The sequence below is a fragment of the Penaeus chinensis genome, chromosome 41 (genome assembly GCF_019202785.1).
Source record: "Penaeus chinensis breed Huanghai No. 1 chromosome 41, ASM1920278v2, whole genome shotgun sequence".
NCBI lineage: Eukaryota > Metazoa > Arthropoda > Malacostraca > Decapoda > Penaeidae > Penaeus > Penaeus chinensis.
Genome location: NC_061859.1, coordinates 19,030,529 through 19,049,613, shown reverse-complemented (window position 1 = coordinate 19,049,613; position 19,085 = coordinate 19,030,529). Strand labels below are relative to the sequence as shown.

The window sequence follows — 19,085 nt, the reverse complement described above, 5'->3', positions numbered from 1 at the left end:
GCAGAACCTTATTCCCAGGTGCTGATCGTATCCTTTTAAGCCAAAGAAAGGAAAGAACCGAGTCAGACGACTTTCTTTCGGAAAGGATGGATCAGAGTGACTCTCAGGGTTTTAGTTTGATGTTGAGGGAGGATGATTATTTCCTGATTATTATTGTTTCTTTGTTCTTCAACGTGGTCTTCTGTGCAACTGTTCTGGTTTCTGTAATGATGTTCCTCTCCAATACTTTTATGCTGGTTTATTGGTATGTGTTGTAAACCAGTAGTCCATGACATTTTTAGTTCTGCTGAGGTGGTTGATACGATGTCAACTAATTTTTAATGTCCTAGCATAAGTAGTGGTTATTAATTGTTATTCTTTTTTCTTGGGCGTTATTACTAATAATATATTGTGGTGATTATATTCAAAGACTTAAAAGGTGTATCTAACAGCAGACAAGGAAAATAATGTAAGTTAGCACATGTTTCTTTGTTTCTTTGTAGTAAACAACTTTCAGGCACATCAACCACCGGGACATTACATATAAGAAATGAAGCTGTGAATTTATTACACACTAACACCTGTGGATCTTTCATGTGTAAACAACCAAGGTAACTTAAAATCTTTCAATATCCAGGGATTTCAAGGTTCATCATAACTACTGCTTGGCATTGTGTCATGCATATATAAAACAGTAAGGTTTTGTCTTTGTATTGTAAATGTACTATGTATATAATTTTTATATATATATATACACACCTATTTATGTAAGATAATTTTAATTAGATCTGTGATTTATAGGTGCATATTGTTGTAAAATATATACCACTTTTAAGATTTACAAAATGATTTTTTTGATTACTGGTAAAAACATTCACATTTTGTACTGTTCGTACCAGTTACAAGGCATCATTCCACTTCTCTTTATGTGTAGTGTAGCTCTGTCCTCATCTCTTTAATTTTCTCCCTAATATTAATTTTCTTTCTCACTAGAGAGTCTGCTGGCCATTCCTTTAATCTGCACAAGGCATGTTTGATGAATGATAGTCAGTGTAATTATCTCTATAGTTATAAGTGTATTGTTTTGTATGAACCCTTCCATTTTTTTTCCATAATTATTAGTACTTTTTACCATTTATTTACTTACTTTTTGTTTTGCCTCTTGCTTAAAGTAGCTGTTGTGGAGTCCAAGTTCTGTTTCTGGCTTTTTGCTTAGTTAGAACCTGCTTATTAGTTGTGTGATTCTGAATTGTTGATAATCCTTATGATTTGGTAAGGATTTTTAAAAAGGAACAAGAAAGCCCATCCATTTTTAGGTCTTATTTGGATTGAAAGATAATGTAGGTTGAAGCTCTGTGAGTAATGATTTATTTGTGGGGATATTCAAGATAAAAGTTTAGAAGAATATTTTCCTTCCCCTGAAATTGTAATGTTAAACTTCTTTTTTTTTAATCATTTGTTGTCTGAATACAGTTCACTATCCTAGAGTAATGAAAGGAAGTTTACAGTAATGAACATTTCTACCTGGAATCAGACCTTCAGTACTGGACGCACTCCCTCCCGTTTTGTCTATTTTTTCCCAAAAGTTAGAGTGTGAAAGTGGTTTGTGGCTGTTTTGGCATGTGCTGTTGTGACCCTTAGTCCAGACCTTAGATATCCAACAGCTCAATCTTATCATGGAGATCTTGGGAACGCCACCTCAAGAGTACCTCAACAGGATCACCTCGGAGTCGGTAAGTTCCCCCTGCCTGGCTACACCTGCGTTCCCTGCCGAGGCCATGAGCAAAAAGCATGGATGGTGCTTCTACAATGTAACCCTTCCTTCCTCTCTCCTTTTTTTTTTGTTTGTTTTTTATGTTATATATATATATTTTTTTTTTTTATTATTATTTTTTTTTTTACTGATTTATTTTTCTTGGCTTGTTGGCAGTGTCTGTGGTAGAAATGCACTTGCTCCTTTAGCTAGTAAAATTGGTGGCATTAGCTTCAGGCTAGATCAAAGTCATGTATACTTGCATCCATGACCCCTAGAAATCACTTGTTAATTGATTGATTTAACTGTGATGGTATGCAGTCCACGAGAAAATATTGAGCATTACAATGAGCTCGATAGTTCTCTTTTATTAAGAAGTCCGGAGAACATGCCACTTCCAGTGCAGTCTGCTTTTCTTTTTATATTTAAAAGTAAATAATCTGAGACATCTCAAGGAGGTATCATAAATATGTTGATTTGAGTAGCATTGTGTACATATATTTTTTTCTTTTTCAATAGCATTTTTCTTTACAGGAGCTCAGTATAGCTAACACTTATTAATATTCCACCATTGTGTACAATTGAAAAGTTGAATTTTATGTAACAGATAAGTGGACCCCTTAAATGCTGGAACTGAGACAAGTCCATTTAATGAGGCTTTCAGTGCAGCCAGACTTAGCCACAAATATGGCATGAGCTACAAGTGGTGGAAAAGAATGCATTGTAATGGCTGTGTGACTTTTATGATGGGTTGCTTGATTACTTGTGCAAATACTGTTAGGTTACCTTAGCCCAGGAATCAGATATAGATCAGCTGAACAAGATTATGAAGCTGGTTGGGACGCCAAGTAAGGACCTTATAGATAAGCTCTCCAGTGAAGAGGTTAGTCCCTCTCCTCAGCTGGACAACCATGATTGATACTACCACACTGACAGCTGCCAAACTGTGTGCTTGTGTACCCAAACGTCCCCCAATGCTCCATCGTCTTGTGCTATATTGCCTTGCATCTTGTCCCCTGTGTCTTGTGTCTTTGTGCCTCCCAAGTCCTTGCCTTTGTGGTCAGTGCTTGTGTAGTTCTCTTTCCATGGGATTTAAGCTGTGGCTTGCAGCAACTTCAGTGAAATGTGTCTTTTTTGGTATGTCCTATGTATGTATATACTCAGTTTGGAGTTTACTCGGCGAAAGATAACCACAAAAGAAATAATTCTTCCAGTATCTATTTGCACAGTTGCATCAGGAAGTTCCTTTACTGGTCTGTGCTCTGGTGATGCTTTTATGACTCCTCCATCTACCCAATATTGCTAGCCATTATGACTTCTGGCAATTATATTTAACACACATCCACTATACTATGAATACCAGTTTTTTCATAAAGATAAACACTGCTACTGTGATGGTGCTACACCTTGACAAAAGGTCAAACAAGGGGGTATAGGAACTTCTTGAAGCAACTGTACACAGTAGGTAATGAAAAGTATTTATAGTCATGGAAGGTTTTACCTTTAAATGAAATTTGATGTTTAATAATATTTTAGTTGTATGATATATTAAACAGGTGTATGGTGATTTATCTGTATATTAGAAACTTTTTTTTAATGATATCTCTGCATTATTAAATTTCTGGTTTGCTGATAACAAAATTTCCTTGATTGTTACTGGTATTTCAGGTTGTAAGGGAAATTCTTTGTATGTCTACAAGACAGTTCTAACACTGTATTAACCTAGAAATGTTGATTTAATGTTTAGGAACTCATACTCCCAGCTATTTTAGGATCAGCATTGTGTGACCTAATACAATTCAGATGATTACCTTTACACTAATAATATCTTAGGTGGACACAGCAGTGATTCTCATACGATGATCTTTAGCTCGAGTTAGTAGCTTCTTTGTAGCTCTACCTCTGATGCTATGCTTAACATGACTGTTCTAGCTGCCTTAACCTGGCTTCTCAGACATTGACCAACTAACGCGCATCCTAGTGGTCGCCGGAACGCCGGATGAAGAAACTTTATCTAAAATCACCAGTGAGGAGGTAAAGCAATCAATGTTTCTGACACCTCCATCACTCTAAATGCCAGTGGCATTTAATTGTTTTCATTGCAACAGATAATCATTGAAGCTAAAGAGTAGACTATGATTGATGGCCAGACTCTGATCTTGAAATCTGTTGCTTTGTAAAGCAAGCATTTCTTAATTCAAATTTTTCAAAGGAAAATTCACTGATAACCAGGTTTTACAGTGTTGGTTGGGGTAGGAACTTTAATCTTGCATTGAAATTGAATACCTTTTAAATATCTTAATATTCTTTGTAAACTTACTGTACCTTGCATGTCACATGAGGTATATGGGACTATCAGCTGTAACAACAAAACTCTTAATCTTATAGTCTATGGGGTATATGGTACAGTAATTTTCCATTAATTTGTACCTTAATTAAAATGGAGGACCAAATTATTATCACAATTTTTGTGGTAAGACAAAGGAATTGTGACCATGGGAACCAATAGATTTTCTAATACCTACTTGGCTTCCTCCCAACTATTTTGTCTTTGTTTTATTTTCCAGATAATAGAGATTATAATATTCATATAAATAAAAATATCTTATTTTTTTCCAGTATCTATAAAAAAAGGCTCAATATGACTTTTACACTTAAAGATATGATGCTTTAAGTACCTAAATGTTTTTCAAAATGGGTGACAAGTAATCATATCAGCCTGTAATGTGCATTATGTATGTTTCGTGCTTTAAGCTCATTTTCTGCTTTCTTGCAGTTGCAAATATATGTGTCAGCTACTATGCTTTTCCATGGATAGACCCAATTAAATGTTCTAATACATAAGATAAGATCGTACGATTTCTGTTATTGAGCATAGTTAGTTGTCTGCGAAATAAACCTTGGGATCTCAAAAGAAACAGCTTTGCACATTGATGATTTACCTTTAAATTTGCAGAGGATAGATTTAAAGAGAAAAAAATAATTCATGATAGTTCAACTAATGGACTTACTTCAGGAAAGCCCTATTTATGAAGGAAATAAGATTTATTGCTAAAAGTAATTTTGGGTCCCAGTAATTATTCTATATTTGTTTGCTAATGATTTTAAAAACTTTTCTTTTTTTTCATAATCCATGTTCAATATTGTGTCCTTAAGTACTGCAGTTACAACAGTTTTCCTTTTTATTAAAGATTATAAGTTTTCTTCCTCCTATGGTTATAGTCAAACAACTTCATAAATTAATAGAAAGTGTGAAAAAAATCCCTTGTGGAAACTAATAAGAGCTAAGTACAGTTATGATATGGAGACTATAGACCTAAAAGAGAGGTCACTTTTGCTCCACACATGACCAGTACAGCAGGAGATGGGCTAATCTAATGATTTGCTAATAACTTCACCACCATCCTCTTAGGCTCGCAACTACATACGCTCACTGCCCCACATGAGGAAGAAGGACTTTAAGCAAGTTTTCCGTGGAGCAAATCCCTTAGGTGAGTGGCATTAGGGTCAATTGGTGTTGTGTGCAGTTTTCCCATCACGTTTGGCTGAAACTTTTAGGTAGGTATAGTGATGAGATAATAATGGTTTTCTTGTCATTATCATTTCTACGAATGTTTTTGCTCTGAATATTACTGGTATTCTTACTATTACTGTTACTGTTACTATGAATATATACAAAATTACAATTGAATGATTTAATTGAAACTTGGTATAGTCACATTACATAGATAATGTAATTTCTACCACCGAATGCTGCAATTGTAAGCTTCATTTTAACTGATTCTGGCAGCCCAACTTTGACCTTGATCTATGCATCAACGTGACTATCGTCAATTACAGCGGTGGATCTGCTGGAGAAGATGCTGGAGCTGGATAGCGAGAGGCGTGTGACAGCAGCCCAGGCGTTGGCCCACCCTTATCTGGCTCAGTATGCCGATCCCACTGATGAGCCGGACAGTGAGCCCTATGACCAGAGCTTCGAGGACATGGATCTCCCAACTGAGAAGTGGAAAGGTGGGTTAGGATTCTTCTTTCGATGTTTGTGTTGTTTACAGTAGTGGTGGAGATAGTGCTTGTGTTTTTTTCATTTTTGTTTCATTCTTCAGCTTCTGTTTATCATTATTATTATTATTGTTCTTGTTCTCATTTCCCCTTTTTTTTTTTTTGTTCATCCTCTTCCTCCTTTACTACTTCTTATTCTTCTTTATCCTCCTCTCCTCCTCTTCCTCCTCTCCTCCTTTTCTTCTTCCTCCTCCTCTTTCTCCTCTTCCTTCTCTCCTCCTGCCCCCTCCTATTTTCCACATTCTTATCCTTTTCCCACTCCTCCCCATCATCCTTGTCCTATTCCAATCTTGTTCTCAATCTCACTTAACCTCTAGCAGTTGTCATTACCTCATAACGGAAATCTTGGTAAAAATTGACCTCATATTTTAAAACCAAGAAAGTATTGTAAATAAAACCTATTTGACTTTCCTTTGTTTACCACAGGAATTAGCAATATAATGCATTTCAAGCAAATAATTCCTGTGAGGGGACTTGGCTGTGGAATGTGATTAGTGCTCATTCTGTTGATTTTATCTATATTATTGAAATTATCAGATTTTGCCTTACAGATTATATGTTATGAAAATATTTAGTGTATTTATAAAGGATCAAGATAAGTGGAAAAGCTGGACTGACTTTTGAAATGCAGAGGTGTAATTCTAATTTCTATTGTCACCCTAAATTTCTTTTTTCGTTTGTATATTTGCTATTACCTACATTGGTGATCTCTTTTCACAGAACTTGTATGGAAAGAAGTGATAGACTTCACACCCAAGCCAGCAGTATTGGCAGAAGAAGCAGAGAAAACGCAGTCATCATCGCAGTGAGAGTCGCGCTTCAAAACTGAGTACTTTGTTTCGGAATTTGCTTGAAAACCGCCTTCTTTTCATGGTGAAAGTGTCATATGTTAGCATAGGGGCACCTGAAGAGGAATATGTTGTAAATATTCACATGCCAAACAGTACACCCTGTGGATATTCCTCGTCAGCTCTGTTCTTGAAGATAACCTCAGGTGGAAGATGTCGGGAACTGATTTTGTATGAAATTTGTGTTTATTAAGATTGTTGTAAGATGACAGTTGCTGTTTCTGATTTTTTTTTCAGTCATGTGGGGACTTTTGTAGGCCTGTAAAATATATTCTGCCTTATCCTTATTGGGCATGGATATTATTATTCTGAGTTATTCTATGTAAATTTGAAAGTTATTACTATTTTTTGTGTGTATTTGAAGCATTATCATACTTATTGTAATTATATTCTAACCACCATGCTTTGATGCAATATAGAGAGTGAGGTATCAAAGATTCGGGTCAAAAGCTAGTTATCTTTAGATTTATATTTTAAGAGATGCATAGGTGGGTGAGGGAGAATATATACTTCGACTTTTAGAGGTGGCCTTAGTAATGTATTGTTGAATGTGCAATGTTGGCATCTAGCAGTAAACTTGTGGGAAGGTTAGATTTACAGCAATACAAATGGCCATTCGTACATTACTCCTCAGAAGTGCTCATTTGAACAAACAGAACCTTGTGTTGCAATCTGTGCCATGACGACATTCTTGTATGCAATAAAATGGTTCGTGCATTGCAAAGACTGCTGATGCCAATGAGTAGATATTGAACTTCATACATTTCTTCACTGATTTCAGTGATATAATGAGTAGGTCAATAATTTTCTCAGTGGTACCCATTTTAATAGATTATGATAGTTTTTGACTACTAATTGCACCAGAAAGAGGATGACTGGTAACATGCATTAGGTTGTAGATTTTTTTATGTGGTTAGTAACTTGGATCTTCTTACTAACTTTTAAGTAATTTTTATTGTTTACAATACTTATTGTTGAAGACCATGCTGTTTGTATATGACATATTTGATTGTTTTGGTTGGATTATTATGTGAATTGATATTTATCTCAAAAGTACTTAAGCAGTTCTAATATACACATTGAATGAACTACTCACTTTAGGTGACAAAAGTCTCTATAGCTCTTTTTTTAACACAATTATAACGTATTTAGTGCCTAGCAAACACTTCACCTTGATATAGTGGTAACAATAGTGATACAGTTTCAAGAGTTCTGTAACATGCAGAAAGATTTTTTCAAGTTGTTGGAAAATGTTTACTCAAAGGAAACAGAAAAGTAAAAGTAGCTCATTTACCAAGAGCTAAAGACTACAGGGTTATGATACCAGACAGATCAGAGATGATGCCAAGTTAATTTTCTGCATATATGATGAGTGAATTAAAACGAATGCAAGAAATGAATGAAAAAAATAAATGTGGATGTTATCTGAGTCTTTTGTGTGATAAAGAAAAAACTTAAGTCTGAAAAGAATTTAATAGAAAAAATACCAGGAATGCATTGGGACGAGAGGCATTTCTTAAAAGCCTCTGACCTGACAATGGTTGCGGCCCTTCAGGAAACAGTAGAATGATGTGCCACGTATCATTTTGGTCTTTGAAAATTTGTACGGTAGGTATTTTTAAACAAATGGTTTTATCAGCTTCTTATATTTTCCCTTTTTTATCGTTTCTCCTTTCATTGTAGTTGTGACTACTGGTTTATCTGTTCTCAGAGCTTGGACTTGTGTCCCTATTTAAGCTTTGTTTGACCTTTTGTAAATAATGTGTTTGTAATTTTCCTTTTGTTTTTTGTTCCCTTCTCTATTGATAAATAATTTGTATGTGTGCATGTGCATCTGTCTGTTTATATGCCTGCTTGTCTGTATGTTTCCTTTCTTTCTGTGTTACAATATGTATGTGTGTTTGTGTGTGTCTGTGTCTGTGTATGGACTTGGCTCTGTTTGTGTGTGTCTGTGTATGGACTTGGCTGTGTTTTTGTGTGCCTGTGTGTTATGACTGCAAAACATGATTTTACTGCAGTGTCTGTGAAATATGGAAATGTGTATTGCCTGAGTGTGTTTCTTGTAAGAAATGAAAGCATGGACAAGCAATATACAGGGCATTGATTCCCTGCCAGTGATTTATGTAACAGGTCTCCATCCGCACGATATCGTTTATCAAAATATTTGTCGTTCTGAGTTCCACTTTGCCCATTTTGATGAAAGAGCTGAGGAATGAATAGAACAGATATTAACTTAGCTTAATCAAGGCCATTTTCTTTCTTGATGAAAATTAACAGTTTTGATGGCCACATCTTTTTCTATGATGCAGGAAGTGATAATTTTCCCACGTTTTTGTTTATTTATTAGCGTCATTTATGAATAATCTGTGCTTAAGGTGTGACTCTTCTTCCAGTGATCACTGCATTGTATTCATACTGTGTATCTTGTGAACTGCGCTTTTCATTTTCAGTGACCATTTGTCCTTGGTTAGAAAGGAATGTGAAACTGGCTTTATAATAAGCTATTTTTTTTAATGTCAGAGGAGCCTTGTTTGCCACAATGCCGTTTGTGTTGTTTTTTCTGTACATTTCTCTGTTATTTTGTATTTTGTTTTCATGGATGTTTTATTTATGATGTGGAGATGTGTCCAGGAACTTTGTTATTATATAGATTTTATAAACTTCTTTCATCTTAATGAGCAAGTGTGAGAAATTATCTTAAGTATTATCATTATTGTTTTTATTATTTATTTGTTATTACTTTTTCAAGGGGACAGCTAAAATCACAAGGCAGCTGTTGTATACTACCATCAGTTCATTTACTTTTTTACAGTGTGGGGACTTATTTTTTTCCTTACTTTTTCTTTTTCAAATAATGAATTTCTTGAATTAAATTGTTTTTACAAATGACTTATATGAGGCCATTGCATCTGATATAGGACTTAGGGTAAGCTGTCTGGAATGTGAACAGAAAAGGTGCCTCACTTTAAAGAATGCTGTTTGAGAGTTTTAGTACACTGTACTTCTCTTGGCATCAGAAGTAACTTGGGTGAAAAAAGGAAAGCACAGAACATAATCAGGAGCCTGTTTGCCATATGGGGTAACTTGATTCCAAAAAATTCAGACGTGCTTGATATTTTTTTTCTTATCTTTATGTTTCGGTTGTTTTTAGAGTTGAATGCCTGGTTTTGTAAAATTCAGTCTGTTTAAAACTTTTTTTTTTCTTTTCAAATTGTGTTGATGATGGTTTTTCTAGAAAGTAAATGGTCTGGCTGCTCATTGTAAGATTTCTTACAATATTGCCTTATATCAAGCAAGCCATGGAAATGCCATGTATATATACTATATAGCAATTATATGATTTATACAACTTTTGATTATCTTCTCATTAAGTGTGAAAATGTGGCTAAGTCCCCGATTTAACGTTTTATGAAAGTAACACGATCGCAGCAATGTGAATGAGATACCAAGATTTTGTAAAGAGAGACAAGAACTGTGCCTTCACTACAAACAGAAGAGTTGGTGCTGAAAGTTAGCCACTTCCTGAAATTTAATCTATGTGATGTTTTATTTGCAAAAAGTTTCCCTATATGAACGGAATCAAAATTGTAAACTTGCAAAGGTGAATCTTCAAGCTCCTCTGCTTGCTGCAAATAACTTGAATATATTGTTGTTCAAGAGAATAAGTCCATGATCAATTTTAAGAAGACAAATCAAATATAATACTTCATCTTAATTAGGATATACATTGTAAAGAGAAGTCAGAGATGAGTATATTTAACCTAGCTATATATTAGTTGTACAGAAAAAGAAATTCCTTTTAATACAGAGGAAAAAAATCAGGTGTTTTGAAAGAAAATAAAAAATAAAACAAATGATGGTTTTAAAGAATTTATTCAAATGAGCAAATTTTTTATGTGCTCACTGTTTCATTATACTTTTTCATCCATGTTGAATGCACTTTTTCCATTTTTTCTATGTTTGTGAAAAACAAAGAATGTATGGTTTTGTGATTTGTGAACACCTCATTTCTCGCCTGTCATCTTTGCCTCATGCTGTGTTGACGTGTTTCTTTTTTTCTAATTGTAAGTTTTGTTGTGGAATATAGCTAAGGAGAAAGTTAATACTTAATGTAAATTTTATGAGTTGCAATGATCATCCTTAATCTTTTATTGTAAATAAAATAATGGCTTTTTTAGTGCTTGTAATTATCCTTGTCCATGAATGCATTTACTGAAAAGGTGTTCTAGAGAACTTATTTTTAATATTTAGTGATACATATATATATAGCTGGTAAATGAACTGATGGAAATATTATTAAGTGTTTTCCCTTTGTATTTGGAAAATCTTGAGATTCTTGGGTATTTAAATCAGTATATATATTTAACCACTTGCCGATGGGTACGACATGTAGACAGATGCTATGCCCACTATGAGTACTTGTTTGAATTTTCTTACACATAGATGGCTACACTTGTACTGTCACCAATGAGCCAGTTACGAGTACTGCCTGTCTCGCCTGTTCACCCTTTTCTTTGATTTACGAAATATTTTACGTTATCTTGTTTTCCTGTTACCAATGTTAAAAAAACATTAATTATTTTATAATGTTTATTATAAAAATAACACCATCGATATTCATAGCACTAGTAAAAAATATATTTTTCCCGCCAATTCAAATCAGGTACGGTCACAAGGTCTACTAATTGACTCCTTTGTGGCTAAGCACTAGCAGAGCCATCTATGGGCAGATATTTCACAAAAAATATAGAAAATAGATTCAACATTTTCCCGATTTCTTTTTCATTTTCCCCGGCGGCATTGGGTTAACGTGGTTTGGACCAGTTTCAAACTATATACTCAAATAATGCTAATGCTGGATGTGTACTTTATGCACAGGGTGTTGTGATGGTGTAGTTCACCAATGCTTGCATACCTTGTTGCTTTCAACTTCCACCATGGGCATGGGTGGCGGGAAAAATGGAATAGCTTTTTGTAAATCACCTGCCAGTACAAAGCTCTCCATTAATAAGGCTTATATGCTACCCATGTCAACTGGGTTCCTTGCGATCCCAGGCTAAATTGCAGAGGCTATCAAAGCAGCAGGAGGACCAAGAAGTACCGTGCCACAGCTCACTAGATTGTGTATGTGGTTTGGGCAAATTGACCTAACTTGTTGCGAGGAAGTCGGATAGGCCAGGCAACTCACCAAAAGGAATTTTTGTGGATGAAAGAGAAGGGTGGATGTGGCAATGCACTCCAAGCTTTAATCTTTGGTGATTAACTATCATTCATTTCATTTATGGCCTAAGTTCTTATAAATAGGTTGCCATACATTGCCGTTGGTTTACATACAGCTACACTGAAGTTATAGTCAACCAGTTATCAGATACTAAAGCAAAATTTTAAATAAGAATTAATATTAGGTCAACATGATTTTAAGCATGTGCAAAATCACTATTTTGTTATTTTTATCAAAATGGATTAGCATATTTCTTTCTTTAAATATTCTTCAAAGTACCTATTTCCTGTCCCTTATGGTAACAAAGTGTTTATTTGATGGTAAATATGACTTCACAAACAAGAAAATATTCAATATTTGGTAACTGTGTGTTGGGCCTACATAAGAACATTCTAAAAGAAGAAAGAAACCTTTCTATTCAAGTAAAAGATGTAATTTTTCACTTCCATGTTTTAGCATGTTATATGTTATGTTAATCTTATAATGGACCTAGGAACACTGAGACTAACAGCACAACTTTCATATTATATATTATAAATATGAGATATAAATACAAACTTAATTATACAACAATACTCTATGAAAGTAAATACCTAAAACAAGGGCACTTAAAAGCATGGATGCACATGACGAACATACAGCTGCGGAGTTCCTCAGAGGGCCAGGACCCCTTTGGGAGGGAGCTCTCTAGGGCCTAAGCGATGGCTGCGAGCTCTGTGCTGTCTAGGATGGCGCACATGAAGCAGATGGAACCGACGGTTGATATCAGGCCCGAGAGAATCATGCTCGTGAAGTACATGACAGCCAAGGCAACCCCAATGTACAGGGAGCCGTCTATGGCATACTCGACAGCACGAGAGAACCACCCGAGCCTTGAATACTTCAGAACGTCAACCTTATCCGATATCAACGTTGTGTTGTGCTCAGCCGTAATCCCGTGTTCTTCACTTTCGTGGTCCAGGATCGTTTGTTTCTCCGAATTTAGAAGGAATTTTGTAAGACCCTTTATAGCATGGAACAGAGGATCATTACCATTCTTTTCATTAGATGACGACCCTTCAGGATATCCATGTTCGTATACCTGCTGGTCTGTTAAAGAAATAGTCTCTGTATTAGTGTCCGAATAGATAGAATTAATCTCGTCATTGGGTTCCTGTCTACGCCCGAAACCGAAATTCTGTCTGCCGCTCTCAACACCAGGCTCTTCCTCAAGGTTACCGGGTGACGCTTCTAAGTGAGTCCCAGCGGAATCCAAAACAGAGAGACTCCTGAGGTACTCTTGCTGGGAGCTACCTTCTGCGGGAGGTAAGTCATTTACGACCCCGCTGTTACGAGGCATGAGAAGGTCGACAACGCTCTTGAGGAAGTCCCTGAACTCCTCTACTGTCGTGATGTCTCCCGTGGCGTTGAAGGGCAAAATGCCGTCTTCGTCCAGGTTCGTGATGCGCTCCAGGCAGCAGTGGACTTTGTCAGGATCACAAGTCAAGTTTAAGAGCTGAAAGATTGAAAATTATAGCAGACTTGGCGATTAAGGATGAAGTTTTAGTGCAAGCATAAGTAAAAGAGTAAAACAACCGTAGCAATATGACTGTAGATACTAAAATGCAAGTAGAAGACGAAAAAAAACGAATCCGCAGGATAGTGAATGTAATATCGAGTTATATTGCATTATTGTCTATATTTCGATATAGTCTTTCTTGCGGACAATATTTACACCGCAAATTTGCGGGCTATCTTCAGAGGAATCATAATTCTGCATAAATAAAGACAGTAAAAATGTTTCAAAATCATGTGACACAAAATAACACCTTTTTACGAACGTAAACCTGTTACTAACTTGGTGAAGGGGCGCCTGGGGCACGAACACGGGACAGGAAACAAAGGGTTCCCCGCACCAGCAGGAGTGAGGCTCCACGTCGCTCGCCAACGCCAAGAGACGGCTCAGGGATGTGACGCCTACCCTGCGACGTGAGGAAGAAATGGCTTGGTTGGGCATGTCTGACGTGATGTTATTCTTATAATGGTTCACTGACGAAATAATGAATTCTAATACACCCAATATTAATGAGAAATTATAGAAAAATTAAAGCATACATGGTAATTACCGATAACTCGATTGTGGTAAGACATGGTAGAGGAGTGGATAGATGTAAAAGAATGTGAAGTTCAACAAATATGAAATGGATGGACACTACACAAAGTTCATTGAAAGATGAAACTATTTATATATATATTTCTTTTAGATATCTGGAAAAAAAAGTATGAAATGTAACAACTTCTAAAGTTTAATGAGTAGCATATTCACCCCGACTACAACAGTCTGGTGGTTTCACTTCCGTTTCAGCATATTATATAAACATACTGAGCACTACTGCGAAATATTTTTCTTCTTTAAACATAGGCATGGCATCTTAATATATATACGATATCAATAATAATAAAAAAAATGTATGCTAGCTATATAAAATGACCAAGAATCGCCTGATCCCCCCCCCCCCCTACTTCCCTCACCTGCTGCTCTCTTTACGGAAGGAGGTCAGGCTGGTGGTTCCCCAAGGGTGCGAGGGATGACTGACAGGGAGGTCGAGGGATGAACTCCAGGTATAAAGAAACAGGGAGACAAGAAAGAGTGGGAGAGAGGCACAATGGCAGGGATGGTGGTAATGGTGCTAAGTGAAGAGTTTGTCAGGTGAATGTATGTGGGTGCGTATATAAGTGCGCACGAACCATGGCGACAAACACAAAATGCAGAAAGACCTTACCTCTGCAAACTATCGACACCGCCAGCCGTTACCGACACTGCAACGACGCACAGCACTGCAATGGCTGTGTGAACTGTGAAGAATGAAACATGATATAAACAAGGTATCTGAAACTAAATATTTTTGGTCTTGGTAAATTATAACACGGCAATGTAAAAGAAATCGGGCTTAATTTTAATCGTCCATGTATCAAGAGATGCCATTTAAAACACACAAAATATTGCATGATGAAATGTTCACAAAATGTAATCAACGCGAGTCAAACTAAACTGACCAAATGTAACACTAAGGCTGATTATACATTGCATAAATTTCACTACTTCCCCACTAAAAGATCTTATTAATTACTTCATCGATCTGAGAACTGGCTATTTTGATGAAGGAGACGATATATCCTCCTCTTTAAATTTGAGGTATAATATATATCTTTAACTTTATATTTGATAATGGTGATGAGGGTGAATTATTAACATTAAATTAATAACTAGATAAAAATACTACTACTACTACTACTACTACTACTACTAACAATAACAAATAAATAAACAACAATGATAACAATAACAACTCATGATACGGATAAAGACATCATCAACAACAACAGTAATCATAAGCACGGGGTATAAGGAGGAAATATTATTTTAAATGCCGATGATACTGACGGGCAGCTTATGGTGTCTGCTGTCCCGGCATGGTAGTTTGACATCGAAATAGGTGGGTCAAACGCTTACGTTGATGGAGCTCTGATAAAGGCAAACATATTTCTGAATTGCCTGTTTGGCACCTCGCTCTAATTACCCTGACGTTATCACTATATTTGGTTTACATGAATTAAAGCTACTATATCTAGACATCAAAAGCAGTTCATCATTAAAATCAATACGTGCAGATTTTACAAAATAAGAATTACAAATTATGAATATGACTACGACAAAGACACATGTGCTCACAACTATCAACATTTTCGGAAGACGCTGATAATAAAACAACAGAGACTTACCCTTTGGTGCACTAGACATCTTGGGCCGAAGTGGATGCGAGTGAAGCCAGGAAATTATCTCGATGCAGAAATCTCAAAGTATAGTCACTAATCAGAAATCACATCACTCGACTTTAACATAAGAATGAATGAATAAATGAATAAATAAACAAAGCGTAAAAACGTAAAACTGTCGCTCCTCACAGCCCCGGGTAGCCGACCAGCCACTCCGACCTTCGCTTCCGAACTGAACGGCTTCTTTTCGGAACCTCGGGACTTCGGCGCCGCGACCAGGCTGGCGGACTCGAACTCTTGGCCTCGGGAAGACTTGCGCCGCTGAAGTCCTTTGTGCTTCTCTCCCTCAGGCCGGATTTGAAATGACATTTCCTTCTGTTTCCTTCGCTCTCCCTAACCTGGATTCCGAAGCTGCGATTGACAAGGAACTTGGCCACAAAGAAAGGTCACAGGTCAGCGTGGCATTGTTACTAAATTGCATTGCTGATTTTCTCCCCTTGGGTCATCGCATATTTTGGGACAACATGGAAGTTGTGTGTTCTAGTTAGAAATACTTTTCCAAGATTATGATATAGTTATTGGAATTATTTCGTGTGCGTTTTTTATGATGTCACATCATGGATGTAATTAATTTTCAGTTCCATTGGTTTACTACTGGCACTCTATGATATATGCATACGGTTAGGCATATTTTTAAGGGGTTATTATAGTGCTCTTATATTCAGAAATAACCAGTATGTTCCTGCAGATGTAACTGAGTACTTTTTTTTTAACAAACACTTGACACAGTTTCACTTCCGGCTCCGTTGCGATACCAAACCCAGCAGTCTAATGAGTCTTACACCAAATAACCGACAGAAGATAGTCACATCCCACCCCTGACCGTAGAGATCACTACCCTACATTCTCTTATTGGGATATCGCCAGTACCGACGACGAGTGATGGCGAGCTGTCCGACGAAAACTAATTTTAGGCTCTTTGACAGGTAAATTACGCCCCTTCTGTGCCCGGAGAGGTAACATTACGGTTCTGCCATTGTTATGTTTCACAGTGTGTCGTCCGTCAAAGGTGGTGACGGGGGTAGGGGGATGGTAGGAGGGTTGGAGTATTGTGCTTTATAGTGTCTTGCCTCAGTATGTATAACAGTAGTGATGGCATATAAAGATGTCCTGGTAATGCCGTCCTTCGTTATCTCTGGACGTAACGATAGTATGGGGTTAAAATGGAGCGGGAAAGTAGGGTGTTCTGATGAATTTGTGAAATGTAGAGTATGGTCGAGTGTCGAGGGGTTGTAGAAAATTGTTATTAACTTTTTCTATAGATATAAATTTTGTTTCGATGTTTAGGGTAGAATGAACAGTTAGATAAATGATGGCTACATTGATTAAAATTCTTTAAGGTTTTGCTTACAGCTGGAGCATACAAGTATGCACACACATATACATATAGTTTTTAGTCAGGCTAGATTCTTCGCTGGAAACCCGACTCCTCGGAGGATTTGGTCTTGGGTCCAGCATCTCAGTCACCTTAGTTTCTGACACCAGAACTACAACCTGTGAATTATTCTACTCGTTTTATCTCCACAAATGCAGTGATGCTGTAGCTTTAAATGAAACGTACATTTTTTGGAAGGAACTATATATTAGCTCAACTTAAAACTGTAACACGCTACAAGATTGGACGCGTTAAGTAAGGCTGAGAGAGAGAGAGAGAGAGAGAGAGAGAGAGAGAGAGATAGAGAGAGAGAGAGAGAGAGAGAGAGAGAGAGGCTCTTGAAATACCTTGACGTATGTTAGTAACTAGAAAAAGGTTATAGGAAATTTTGTTCATTTAGTTTGTTGCTTTTTTTTACAGATGGCTAAAATAAACAAGAAATTCAGGGTTTACTTTTTATTCATATTCTCACGACTTGTGACCATTATGCAAATGTATTTATAATAGGAAGACAGTCATCTTTTCCATTGTGCATAATTCAAATGTATTTTTGTATTTCTTATTTTTATATACATTTCACATTTATTCAGCACTGAATATAGAAAACACCAACCAGAAGACACATCGAAATGTTTTGGTGGGAAGAAAAGTATATGTAATTTATTTTTTAAATATCATATATATATATTCACTTTCATTTCACAGGAATGCCCGCCTAACAACACTACCGGAGGATAAAAAATTATGAAAAAGTGATATATATCTTCTTACATTATTAATCGATCACACACACGCAAGCGCAGCCACGCAACACACACGCGCACACACACACACACGCGCACACACACGCACACACACACACACACACACACACACACACACACACACACACACACACACACACACACACACACACACACACACACACAGACGCATGCATGAATGAGCTCAGGTCGCGAAGAAGTTACATGTGTTTCCAAGATTATGTAAGTATATTTTGTTTGCTACCAAAACCTATTATTTTGTATCCATCAACAAATATTTCTTTGCTGTCAGTAGATGGTAGATATTTGTGTATCAAATTTAGTCAACAAAAAATTTAATATGAACATGACTATGAACGTATATATGAGTGCATGTTTACACGGTGTGTGTGTGTGTGTGTGTGTGTGTGTGTGTGTGTGTGTGTGTGTGTGTGTGTGTGTGTGTGTGTGTGTGTGTGTGTGTGTGTGTGTTGTGGACTCTTTGGCACTGCTTACCAATAGTGTCAATAGCATTACACAAATTTACACAAAACAGAGAGAGAGGAATTTTCGAATTACTGACAATTTCACCACAAACGCTAGACCTACACGCACTACATTAAAAAAAGAAAAGAAAACGTACTCAAGTGCACATTCAACCAACACAGACATTCAGCAATTGCAAACACACATCACTGCAGGATACAGCGGGAGCGGTGTCCATGGGAGATGCATCTTTGTCCATGTAGATTTACCTAGAAATTCTCATTTACTTATTCAGATCACGTTTTTTAATTTTTTATAGAGGTTAGTTGAAAGAGAAGAAAACAAAAAAAAAACTACAGTGAATACTTGAATAAATATAGATAGACTGAAAAATAAACAGATAAAGATATAGACAGGCAAACGCCCAGATAGCTCTACATAAAACAAAGCAAACTCCCAGGGCCAGAGATCCACCTCCGACCGAGCGCAGCCGACCCGCCGTCCTCGCCGCACTCTCGTCACTAATACTGCAGCGGTAAGAAGCCAGAGCGCTGTACCTTCACAGCTCCTGCACGACACGCATGTACTGTCTTTGGTACGTAAACAGCCGGAACACGAAAACGACACAAAGAAAGTAGATCGCACTAGATTATGTATTCATATCACAGACATTGGGTATACAGTTGAAGATCAGTTTTAAAGAATATACAGTGTGTACATATATATATATATATATATATATATATATTATATATATATATACATATAATATATGCACACATATATATACATATATATATTC

General features: G+C 36.6%; 2 protein-coding genes across 2 annotated transcripts in view; one reads left to right on the top strand and one right to left on the bottom strand.

The window, feature by feature from the left end:
* The window catches only part of LOC125047533 (mitogen-activated protein kinase 14-like), a gene marked incomplete in the record, with an annotated part of 93,519 nt that extends 82,703 nt beyond the window's left edge, over positions 1-10,816 (top strand). The window contains 5 exon segments of the mRNA XM_047645802.1: positions 1-27; positions 3,687-3,766; positions 5,145-5,223; positions 5,573-5,746; positions 6,515-10,816. The exon segment at positions 1-27 is cut by the window's left edge and continues 45 nt beyond it. Coding sequence (XP_047501758.1) covers positions 1-27; positions 3,687-3,766; positions 5,145-5,223; positions 5,573-5,746; positions 6,515-6,603 — 449 coding nt within the window.
* A 1,559-nt stretch (positions 10,817-12,375) lies between these two features.
* LOC125047669 lies at positions 12,376-15,861 on the bottom strand. Its single transcript, XM_047646009.1, has 4 exons — positions 15,626-15,861; positions 14,626-14,698; positions 13,701-13,824; positions 12,376-13,358 (listed from the first exon to the last, which is right to left on the bottom strand). Exons 1-4 carry the CDS (start codon positions 15,642-15,644, stop codon positions 12,558-12,560), a joined length of 1,017 nt encoding a protein of 338 aa, XP_047501965.1. The 5' UTR covers positions 15,645-15,861; the 3' UTR covers positions 12,376-12,557.
* Positions 15,862-19,085: the final 3,224 nt, after the last annotated feature.